The following is a 12,928-nucleotide window of genomic DNA, read 5'->3' on the forward strand; positions in this document are numbered from 1 at the left end:
AATTGGTGCTTTTAGCAGCATCCATAATAATGTTTTCCTCCATAACTGCACCAGCTGTTGCTGCTGCTTGCTTACGTCACGACTCTGCTGCGCCTGAAAGTACTGCCCCTCGGCGCTGATTGGTCCTGTCACTTTCTAACCGGGCCCAAACGGTTCAGATGAGGGCTTTGCAATATGGATTTGCCAGTGAGAAACAATGAAATGGGCATATCATCTGCTTTGCAAGGTTAGGTACTTAGCCATTTTAAGTTTTTCAACTCAAATTTATTTGTACGTTTATGTCAGGTTAACCTACTTTTCCTCATCCATTCTTATTTTTTCTTAAGTTGTTCACATATTTTAATTTCAAACATACATACTACACAGAATCTAACTTTTGTGACTTTAAGTGGCATTAAATAAAGGGGGAATCAGGCAGCCTTTTCCCATCATGTTCAGCACACCAGCCCTGACTTGGTAGTGTTCCTCTACACAAGTGACACTTCTATAACAGAGTGGGTAATTTCACACACGGTGCAAAAATCTTTAATGCCCGGAAGCATTCTGGGGAAGCCTGCAGATTAAGAGATGATTGCCAAAAACTGTGAGTAAAATGCAACAAATTTTTAGACTGATTGAGTACTGTTTAGTTAAAAAAAAAAAAAAAGTGATCTATTAGGGGTGGAAGAAAAAATCGATACAGCATAGTATTGTGATATTTTGTCTGGTAATATATCGAATCATCTTGTCCACTAAGTATCGATTTTTTCAAATTAATTGCTAATATGAACTGAAGTCTATGATAATGGAAAAATAACCAGGGGAAGGACATTAGGATTGCAAGCAGGGCACAAATGAAATGGACATGACACATGAGGTTTGCAAGAAGTGCTACATGAAAATAAAATACTGCGGAAATACGACAAGCATATGGGCAAGGCTAATGTTAAATCAGCTAAACAGTTGAAAAAAAAGTATAGATCACAATTTATTGCATCCAAGTATCGTGATAATATCGTATCGTGGGGCCACCAGGGATTCCCACCCCTATGATCTATCAGCTGTGAGAAACAGGGCAGATATGGCTATTTTGGTTATTGAAGCACTCCAAATCAGGATGAGCTCTTTCATCATGCCTTGCACCTGATACACAATACAAGGACTAAGTACTGCAGGTGGGAAACCTCTCACTGAGTGGACAACTTTCGAAAAATACTTAGCTTGAGTACCTCAGCCTTTCTTACCTTATATATCAAGAGATGTAGAACAACAAAAAAAGTTGACTTCACAGAAATGTTGTGTTGTCCTCACTTCTGTTTACAGCACAGAAAAACTTGGCTCACATGCTCAGACTGTTAAAATTCTTCTGTGCTGTCTGTTTGGGTGCTGCTTTGACCTGTTAACCTCCACCTGCTGAACACTGGTGTGAATTGACAAAGTTGCAAAGTTAACTTTACTGGAATCAACAGTTAAATGGTTTCCTTCACCCTGCAATTAAACATTAAAAACCTAGTGATAAGGGTTTTTTTATGCCTTTATTCATAGAGGGCGACAGTGGATAGAGTCGAAAACAAGAATGAGAGAATGGGAGAGAGACATGGGAGGGAAAAGGAGCCACAAGCCAGACCCAAACCCAGCTCCTCAAACCACTAGGCCATCTGCTCCCCTAAAACCTAGTAATATGCACATATACTTGACTATCATGTAGATTTAACTTAATTTATATAAGACTGGGTAGCTGTAAGGGTTTACAGTGTACATGCAACCAACACCAAAACCTTCTGAACAAATACATAATAAATACATAAATACACACATAGATTTGAGTAGGTGTGAACAGCGAAGATTTTCTGACTGCACCGTGTTTCCCTCAGTGACTATAACTGGATGGCCCTCAATTCTGTCAACCATTTAGGCATTTATGTTTTATTTATCTTCACAAGATCGCCTAATTTGCTTTTATTGGCCATAAAGAGACATCAGTGTTAATATCAGTCTGATTAATAAACATCTTAAAACTTCTCACAGGAGCTTTAATGGCTCTGAAAGTTAGAGTATACCTGACCATGAGGCTGTACATTTTCCCTGGTCTCATGATTCGCTTTGATTCACTTCCATTTCAATTATCCTGTCAGTGATTTGATTTGAGTCAATATATCACAATGCATCACGATGCATTATGATGGCCTGCATCCTCATTTTTCTGTATCACACAACACATTGCTACTTTATCACTGAATATAAACTCCTTTCTTTTGATTGAAAAGGTGCTTTAGGAATCACTGTCAACATAAAAGTCTTTGCACTGTAAACTAAAAAATAAATCAGTTTTACAGGTCCAACTACATCCAGAAAATCTACAGTGAGTACACAGATATCACTTAGATCTATGTGCATCGATGCAGAATCATCCACTTCAGCGTCATAGAAATGACTGAATTTCAACACCCTTACTTGAGAATGTGCATCACTTAATTTGTGAGACACGTGTGAATCTCTTGACAAAATATGAAGTGTGGTATTGTGTAGGGAAGTTTGCTTTTATTCTTTCAGCAGTTTCTTCTCTGTGCGTCGGAAAGTTCAAACACTATTTGTTCTGCTTTTCTGCTTTACTTGTCCTCGTCAAAGGCCCCTCAGTGCAGCTCACCCAGCCGGGCCTCAGCCTGTGCCCGCTGTTTACTGTGACTGTCATCAGGCCCATGGAGGCCTAAACAAAGGGGGGTCTGTTCCTATTGTCCTGCCCAGAGTTGTCAGCCCCTCTCTGGGCACAAACCGAGCCAAGGGGCTGGGGGGTTGATCATGGAGCACCGGTGGGGGTTTGACCTTGTCAACCTTTACAGCAAGAGTGGGAGAGCGAGAGGACGGGTTTAAGACAATGAGAAAGAAAGGGAAGAGTGTGAGGGAGGAAGATGTATAGTTCTAGCTGGGACTAAGAGCCTTTCAAGTCTCCTGTAGGAAACTGCTGTAATGTAAACACCTGCAGCCATTAGCTGATTCTATCTGAGGCCCCGGATAGAAATGTTTACTTGTTACAGGCTACTACTGAAGGGCCAGTTAAAAGCAAATACAGGATTAGATATACAGAATGAGTAGTGGCAGGGCTGTGTAAGCTTTCAGGCTTCAAGCCATGTTGAATTGTCATCGGAAAAAGAGGAGTGGAACGTCTTTGAAGACAAGAACAACCACATTAAATGGGCAGGAAGGTGAGCTAAGTGTAGAAGACCCCGAGACACGCTCGGCCTCCTCCTCCTCCTCCTCCTCCCTTCCTCTGTTTGCAATCATAGCTGAAGCTGTCTGGCAGCCTCTCTCACTGTGCCATTGAAGTCTAATTTTATTGTCATAAAAATCACCTGGCAGGCTGTAGCTCTACAACATCTCTACTGCAGAGCCTTTTAAAACTCCTTTTTCTGTTTTCAGGAGGTCTGTGGAGATAATGTGGTTGTTTCTGGTCTGCCTGTGTCAATGAGAGCAGAGCACACCAGAGAGTCAGGAGCGTTCCATTAAAGTGTGGTGTTTAAGAGGTGCTGGGGCCAGGGGGGCAGATGGAAGGATGAAGTGGCTGCCAAACATCTGCATCCCCCTCCTTCGCGGTCTGTGCTCTGTCTGTGCACCGCTGCCTTTGTCACAAACTTCCTGCTTCAGCCGTGGGGATAAAAACACTTGGATATGTCGAAAATGCAGCATGAAATGGCAGTTGTGAGGCTGTAAAGCTACCTCTTAGGACATCAAAAGAAACTGACTTTTAAGTCTCAAAAGCCATGTGCAGAACAGTATTCAGAGGGTGCACCTGCAGAAAATGACAGACTGTTATAACAGCAATGCAACTGCATGTTTTAACTTCTCCCACAAGACTTTTGTATTTACCCATATGGACAAATGCAAACTTAGATCTCTGTAACTGAAAGGCCTCGTGCCACTGTCTGTACATGTATCACCAATTAGCACACACTGCCACGAGTTATTGAGGAAGAGGAATGACGACATATGCTTTGATATGAAGTTAAAGAAGCATCACGATACAAATCCAGCCCTAATCCGTTTTGAATTTTCACATGTAGCCTCAAGCCCTTCTCCAACTGCTAACAAAAGAAGCCAACTTCGCCCTATCTCCATTAGGAGAACCACAACTCTCTCTCTTTTTCTCTCTCTCTCTCTCTCTCTCCTGCTCCTCCCAGCACACAGCGCCTCCTCACAACTTGGTCCCGCAGCCACCACGCGAGCGGCTCTACACTTGTAACTTGTTGGCTACAGGTTGTGGAGGAGGACGGAGGTCCACGCGATCCAAACTTCCCCGGAAAAAAACATCATTCAAGAGACTCTGAAGAAAAGTTTGATGTTTTAGTCGGGAGCACTTCCCTCAAAATGAGGGTCCGCTCTTGACTTTATTCATCGAAGCAAGGCTGCCTGTTCCTCAGAGTTTGGGATCCTTTCAGAGTTTCAGCAATTAGAAGTGGGCGCAATTACGCACGGCGAGCACCATGGCACGGATGTTGGATAGACGTGCTCCGGCTTTGCTCTTGGTTTGGAGCTACTGTGTCCTAGCGGATACCGCTTTTACGAACTTTACGCTGGACAACGAGTTTCACTCCAGCTTCATTCACCGCCGCCTGAAGAGCCAGGAGCGCAGAGAGATGCAACGCGAGATCCTGTCGATCCTGGGGCTGCCGCACCGGCCACGACCCCACCTCCACGGCAAGCACAACGCTGCACCGATGTTTATGTTGGACTTATACAACGCCATGTCCACAGAAGGGGACGAGAACAGATACTCCTATCCGTACAAGCCGGTATTCACCACCCAGGGGCCTCCCATAGCCAGCACGCAGGACAACAACTTCTTGAACGATGCAGACATGGTCATGAGTTTTGTCAATTTAGGTAAGCAGTTTTGTTTCTTTCTTTATTAGTATGACTGAAAACTACTGAAAACACTGTTTCACAAAGTACTCCATGCAGCAAACGCCTTAGAGATGATTTGATTTCGCATCTTTACCCAGCAAAGCCAGAAAGTTGTCAGGAAAACTTTCTAATGAGACAATTAAATAACAAAATGTAAATACCCTTATGTTAAGTGATTCTTGCCACAATCAGGAGTAGTTATAGTACTTAAGAGCCTGTAGGCAAAGATGTATATGAGGCCAAAAGCAATCAAAGGTAGTGAACAAAATATGTCAAAGCATCTTAAGTAGCCAAATACTCAACAGAATTTGGTGTTTATGTTTTAAGAGAGCATTGAAACTCAGGCTTAAGTCTTAATATTTGGACATGTATCTGGGCCAAGTGCACCTTATAAAGTATAATCCACTTCTGGTGCAATATTATTTTTCGTGTCACAAATCATACAATTTTTGTTAAGTGCATTGCACGGTAATCCATCAAGTTATCATGTCAGTACTCAGTATGCCCAAAGGGATCTGCTTAACTTAAAAAAAAAAAAAAAAAAAAGCTTGACATAATGATATTTTGGGGTCTTCTGAGGGGCTTGGACCTTGCTCCCCACGCATTAATTATCAGCATCTTTTTTTCATGCTGTTTTATTCCCTCTTGGGCCCTAGTTACATTCAAAATACACATCTTAATAACTGAAAATCATTTTAGACATTTAAGTGATAATTAATGCTCTCCATAATGACTCTATGAGCATGAGGCCCCAGGTAATTGGCTACTTTTACCTAATGGTAAAACTACCTATGCCCACAGGGATATAAAGGTCCTTCAGATTCCTTTTTTTTTTTGCTTTATTTATACCAAATGGTGTCTCAAAACACAGAAAAAGAGCTGATCTAGACCATACTCTTCGTTATATAATTTACTAAGGCTCATTATTTATCTGGGATAGAAATCATCAATATTTAAGTAACACCAAAAAACTTTCTTTTGAGGGCAGAAACCCCGAGCAGAACCAGACTGATGCTAAACAGCCATCTGCTTGGACTGATATTTATGGCTGCGTTCACACTATAGGCCTTAATGCTCAAATCTGATCTTTTCTCAGATGTTTATTTTTTGGCCGTTCACATTGCTTTCGAATTCCAAAAGATCCAATATGAATCTCATTTAAAACAACATAAAAAGGCAGCCTGAATCTGATAGAAAGAGATCTGATTTGATGTGACTTGTGCAGTTCACACTGTCAGAAAAAAAATCTGATATGAGTCACATATGAGCAAAAACAAAATCAGATTTGGGTCACTTTGAACGTGACCTTTGAGTCATATGTTTCTCTTGTCAAGCGATAATTTTAATATTTACGGTCAATGCTGCCGGATGGGAATATTTTAAAGTTGATACAGCGTAATGTTTATTTTAGGACACAACAGGGATATTTTAGACAACTATCTAAAGTAATGGGTTGAGTGTGATGGGGTTTAATTTAGGGAGCAGCATGTGTATTTTGCACCCAAAGGAGACCATGTCTACACTGAAATTAGTACAGTTTTCCAGTGTTTGCAAGGAGTGTCACATTCCAGTGTCCCTCTCTGTTAAACAGCTGTGCAGCCAGCTAATGTTCAGGTGCTGCGCTGTAGATGATGAAGGCAGCCAGCAGATAATATGTCAACCATGTGTTATCTAAAGAATGAGTAAGTCAACAGCAGCCTGGGCTCAAAGTGCACTGGGTCCTCCCTTCACTCTAATCTGGAGACATCCCTGTACACACTCAGAAAAGAGCTCGTCAATGACGATTCAAACTTCAGTCTGACGGAACAGTTTTGTTTGGGTTGTTATTTCTGGACCAGTGAGCTCTGAATTCAGACAGTCTTGGAATATTTTATTGCCGTCAGGGATAGTCAGAGGTTGTTAAATACAAACATTCACAACATTTGCAGGCAGTGTTAGATTTATTGACAGATAAAACCGTTGTTATAATTCAATTATGCTGTCACAGCAACTGGCCTACTTTTCCTCTAGCTGTGTTGTTTTGGTTTATCAACCCTTGACATGATTTGGCACAGGAGAGATGATTCTGGACATGCATTTGATTGTTGCAGCATTTTGGTGGATTTTTGCAGGAAGTTGGACGTTTACATTAAATCCTGGAAAGATCATTGTTGGCAGGAGAAAGGGAGGTGACACTGGCTCCTCTGCTGCACAGTGTAATTACTGTGGAAGCGGCAGCATTGTGACTATTTTCGACAGGCTGTGACACAGATGGATTTGACCGCAGAGACTCGCAAAGTCAAGGGCCTCGTGAAGTCGAGGGGCCAAGAAGCACAAGGAAGGAGAGAGCTTTGGAGAGTGAAAGAAAGATAACTTATTGTTGTGCTTGTAGGATATGAGGATGATGCTTAAAAGAGGCAGACAGTCTAAACAAAGATAGGTCACACAGGCTAAGAGAGCAGTTTTATTGAATATATCAGGCAGATCATACAAAGAAAGTCACACTGTCTTTCCGCAGTCTTGTGGATAATGAGATTACTGATGGCATTTATTTACCCAGGCTGAGCATTCCTCATGGCTCAGAGTTTCCGTGTCCATCGTTCATTTGGATATTAAAATCAGAGTTGTGTAAATGCTATCTGCCACATGTTGCATGTAATAGCATTAAATATGTGTCCTGATTGAGGCGGCTTGATTCTAAACAGTGCTGTTTCATTACCCTTCACGTGAGAGAGTGAGAGAGAGACACAGAGGACTAAGTGATAGCTATCAAATGGATCAACTGTTTCCTCTTCAAATTCCTTCCTTTCCACATTTTGCTCATTGTGGGTTTGTTTTCTTATTTAGGTTGTCTGCAAGCAAAATGAGTGTGGCTTTTATTTAAAAACTGTCCCTCAAAACTCTGCATGTCTCCAGAACTACCGTGCCAAGGTACATTAGTCAGACTCTGGCCTGTTTTCCTGCACTGGTTTGTGTTTTTATTTAAAGTTTAACACTGTGACAACAACATTTCTGATTTTATGATGCACACCACAAAGCTGCAGCGTCTAATATTAGACAAAATTTCACCAGCTATTCCTCCATTTCCTTCCTGATTGCCACTCAGGGGAGATCATACTTTCTTTTTTTTTCCAGCTGGTGTGAGTGTTGCTCACTCCAGCCATGACAGGTGGGTGGGGCGTGGGCTTTGGGACAGACCCCAGGTCAGGGACGTCCTCACATTGAGTCACTCCACTTTAAAAGCCCAGCTGTGTAAATGGCTTACAGCATACAAGCAGAATGTACATGTAAATCATGTCAAAGAGACACTGGGTGTGTGCCGGACGTGCCATGATAATACACCAGCACGTCAGTGTTCTCTGTTTTGAAGGTGGCAAAACAAAACCATAGCAATTGCATTTTTAAATATTGCCTGTCAGCTTAAATAGAAAAACTCTCTATCTTACTACACACATAATAAATAATCTCATACAAATGCTTTCATAATAATTATTTAATGTAGTCCCAGCGGTCTCTGGCAGCATTAACCCTCAGCCACCGCAAATTAAAGCATTTCCCCTCCAACTAACCCCTGCTTCCAGGACTTTCAGCCACTTCTTTAGCCTGTGCTGAGCTTAGATTCAATTCAGCTCACACACAGGCCGGTCACACTCCAAGCACATGCACAAACACTGCCTAAGCCCAGAGTTAAATGCCAACTGAGGCATTTGTGACTTAAACGTCTGCTATTTGCATCCTGGATGACTGAAACAGCAGCAACACCATCACCTGTGTTTGTTTGTGTGGGAGGAGGGGTTTATAGTCTGTTACAGTAAAATGTTATCATGAGGTGTGTTAGTCACGGCTTCCTTATTTCCTTTTGTACTCAGTCAACCTTGCTTGGAATAACATAGCCTCAATAGAGAGAATAAAGAGGCAACTCTACATTTTAAGTAGATGGCTCTCAACAGACAGCCCCTTAAAAAAGGTACAAAATACACTTTTAAAGTTTTCTGAGGTGGTTTGGTCTTGTGTTACAATACCTGTTTACATAAACCCATTAATGACCACATACTAAATTTACTATGTTAAGGCAGAAACACAAAATCTGCTGTTGAAAATGTACATGAGGTTATAGAAGAAAGAAATGTGCCTTAAAAAGTAGGCCAAGTTTTGGTAACAAGTCTGTTTAGCTCTTAAATCAATTTTGAACCTTAATCATAAGAGTCTGAACTTCACAATATGGACATAAGTATTTGGCCACACCTGTTAATTATTGAATCCAGGTGTTTCAGTCAGATCCGTTGCCACAGGTTTAGAAAACCAGTCACGTAGCCATGCAGTCTCCCTTTGCAAACATCTGTGATCAAATATAAGGGTCGTTTTGTTGAGGTCATTGACTTCAAGCATGATACTGTGATGGACGCCACCTTTGCTACTGGATGGTTTGTGAAATTACATCCCTGCTGAATATGCCACAGTCAACTGTAAGTGATATTAATTTAAAGTGCAACAGGAAGTCAGCAATAAAATGAAAGACCACGTAAAATCACAGAGCGGGTCAACAACTGCTAAGGTTTACTGATCCATAGCTGAAAGATCTGAACTTCCATCAACACTGGACTGTGGAGCAGTGGAAATGTGTTCTGTGGATTGACGAGTCTCTGTATTGCGGTCAGATGGGCGAATCTGCATTTGGCAGATGCCAGAGAACATTACCTGCCTGACTGCAGTGTGAAGTGGGTTTGAATGTTTCGGGCCCCTTATCTCCAATGAAGGACAATCTTAATGTTTCAGCAAACCAAGACATTTTGGACAAAGCTATGTTCCAACTCTGTGGCAACAACACAAGTGTTCCCTAGTGTACAAAGCAAGGACTATAAAGACATGGTTTGATGAGTTTGGTGTGGGAGAATTTAACTGGCCCACACAGAGCCCTGACCTCAACCCCAAGGAGCACCTTTGGGATGAAATGGAACAGCAACTGCGATCAGGTCTTCTTGTTCAACATCAGTGCCTGACCTCATGAATGCTCTACAGAATGAATGAGTGCATATTCCCACACTCCAAAAGCCTTCCAAGAAGAGTGGAGGTTGTAATATTAAAAAGGGGTCCAACTCTATACAAAAGTACATGTATTTTAATACAATGTCTTTACAGTCCCTGTTGGTGTAATGGTCAGGCCGCTAAATACTTTTGTACATGTATGAAAACCATGTATAAATTATGAAGATCTGATATTTCAAACAAGCTTTTATATGAAAAATCAAGAAATCTGCTACGAGGGTTGCTTGTTTATGGCAGAAATCATAATCGTAATGATGATTTTGATTGATTTGATTAAGATCACAGCTATGAAATATGGTTCTCATTGATTTTTAAACAACTGCATCTAATGAATTTATCATTTTTACACACATGAAAATTCTGAACACTTTTGAGAAACAAACGGAATTAAAAATGAATACGCAAAAAAGACGATATGAACATGAAAAATGCTTGGCCCTAGTTAGAGAATGAATGGACCAATCAGTGTCATTTTTAAAGAACAAGATGGCAGCTAAAGGTGTAGTTTAGTTGCACTGCAAGCCTGTAAAACAACAGCAACCAGGAAAGAGATTAGTTTGGATGCAGCTATAGCTGCATTTTTTAGAGTCAGAATTGGACAACATTTCTTTATTAACACTAGAGCAAAGAACCACACTGAAAGCTTATATTGGTGGAAAATATGTTTCTGCTCTCCCCTCTCAGTGGCTTTGCCAAGAGTTTGATGTACTGAAAATGAAAAATTATAACGACTCTCTGTTGAGCTGGCATCTTATCATATACATTAGGGTGTTATATCGTCAAATATGATTTTTAATTTATGTGCAAAAATAACAATATGAATTGCCAGCTAGATTGTTTATTATAAGGTCTAACTTCCCCCAAATTATACTTAAGTAAAAGTAAAATGCTGAATTCAAAAAGTCAACAAAAAGCTATTCAGTGACAGTAATGTGAGAAAGTCTGAGGACTAACTTTCTTCCCCCTTGATAATATGATGCTTTTCTATACTGTGTTTTAAATATGTACAATCTCCGTTATTTTAATGATCCAGAGGATCAAAATGAACTTAACCTCCAGTTATATTTTTGTTTACAAGCAGTTGCAAGAGAAGGAGAGAGGGAGCAATGTCTAAATTGCACAAAAACATTGGCAATATTTGGTAACGGAACAATGACAATGTTTACTATGTACTTTAGACAGTATGCAAGAGTTATGGAAGAGTTTGCTTGCAGTTTTTGGTCATCAAAAACAAGAAATTGTCCTGTAGGGTGCCAAGATTTTAATTTATGTTGCTGTGACATCAAAGCTGGTGTCATATCAAAGTTTTAAATCCTACTATAGTAACAATCCTACAGAGAGAACTGTTGTCTGGCAGACGTCTCTAAAAAAATGAACAAATATATCAAAGCGCCATCAGAGCTCATTTAACTGTGCAGTACTCGGCTGCTGTTAATCTGCACCAGATGTGAAACATTTGACTAAAACAGAGTTAAGATGCAGTAAACAAACAAAAGTCTACAGCTTTGCTCCCTCTCATTTTCACAAAATTTAAATAGTCTGACCCAATTGGAGCCACACAGTGAGCAGTTTTATTGAGTCATAATGAAGCTTTGCCCCATGTTTAAAGAAATGAGTCGAGGCTGTTATCAGATCGCACAGACTCGGCACAGTGAGTCACAGCACTAGCAGGTAATTATCCTTTGTGTTACCGTGGTGACCTGACGGGGCACCACCTGGCCCTCCACTGTTCACGGCCCTTCTTCTGCTCCCACAGGAGCTGCCTGTTGTCTGCCAGCTCTTCCAGCTTCATAACACGTGTTAATATGAAGGCAATGAAGAGCAGAGAGGAGAAGAAACATCGAACTGGTCAATTAGTTTGGATTTATTAGAGAGTTTGGCTTTCAGACAGCGTTGTGTCACTGGCGTGCACACTCACCGCTGAGGCTGTGTCACGCTACAGTCAGGCGAGAGGCACGCAGAGCTCGTTTTATAGCCGATAGAAGCCGAGAGGTCCACATTTGTAATATCTAAGCTCCAATTTCTCTGTCTTTTTTTAAAAAACATACTCATATCTTGTGTTCCCTCTCCCCCCAGCCTGTCTCTTTATTGCTCCTTGCATTCCTCTCCACAGCGGGCTCATAGTGCTGAGGCTAATACAGATGTTTTCCTGCCAAAGCAGCTGTGCAGAGAAACTTTATCTTTTCATAGTCCAGCAAGTCCCCTCACCTCCACCTCCACCGTCATGTCTGGCTCACAGTGTGTCCCACACGCACCCTCCATTCGACACCAGATTTCCCCCCTCTAAATCAACAGTATTGATTATCAGCAGCGGCCTCACAGTTTTAATTAGTTAGTTATCATAGGGTCCCAGCGGTTCTCTGCGGTGTTTAGTCTCCAACCTCCAGCTCTGGCCCTCACCTCCAGAGGTTTAAACCTCCCGTGCTTCCAGACATAAAACATTTCAACACTTTCTCAAGTTCTTTTTGTGTGTTTTTCCACTCGGCAGCTCTCCTTTTCACACACTTCCTCCTGGGCTAAAACACAGCTTTCTCTTTCTCTCAACATCATTTCTCGCTTTTGAAAACACACATACTCCTACTTTTTCTGGTCTGTCATTGAGTTGTTGTACTCTGACGGATTATTCTGTTTGAGTCTTTTGGAAGCTGTGGGTTGAAATGAATTAAGTCTGCTCTCTGTACAAAAAGGATCTGAAAACTGGAACAGAAGTTTGTGTTGATGGTCTGTCATTCCTCTGTCTGTGCAGCCTGTTCCCAAAACTGTTCTCACTCCTGTAGATTTATGTAATAGCTTCTGTATACACTCCCAGCAGACTAAAAGGGCATGCATGTGTATGCACATGCATGCAAGCAAGAACCTTTCTCTTTACCTTTCAGAAAAGTTTGTGGAGATAAGCAGTGTTGCTGAGTGAAATTGGCTTCTGCTGCAGGGAGTGAGCAGAAGCAAAGGAATTGAACAGTTGGTACAGACAGCCGCTTTACTGTCAGGTAATTTTTCTTGATATTCCTCAAAATATTATGTATGA

At 41.3% G+C, this 12,928-nt stretch overlaps 1 protein-coding gene across 1 annotated transcript in view; it reads left to right on the forward strand.

Annotated features, from left to right (window-relative positions):
* Positions 1-4,189: 4,189 nt before the first annotated feature.
* The window catches only part of bmp7b (bone morphogenetic protein 7b), a 38,978-nt gene continuing 30,239 nt past the window's right edge, over positions 4,190-12,928 (forward strand). The window contains exon 1 of the mRNA XM_041798436.1: positions 4,190-4,857. Coding sequence (XP_041654370.1) covers positions 4,458-4,857 — 400 coding nt within the window. The 5' untranslated portion in view covers positions 4,190-4,457. The remainder of the gene's footprint in view (positions 4,858-12,928) is intronic.

Source organism: Cheilinus undulatus, linkage group 11 (assembly GCF_018320785.1).
Source record: "Cheilinus undulatus linkage group 11, ASM1832078v1, whole genome shotgun sequence".
Lineage (NCBI taxonomy): Eukaryota > Metazoa > Chordata > Actinopteri > Labriformes > Labridae > Cheilinus > Cheilinus undulatus.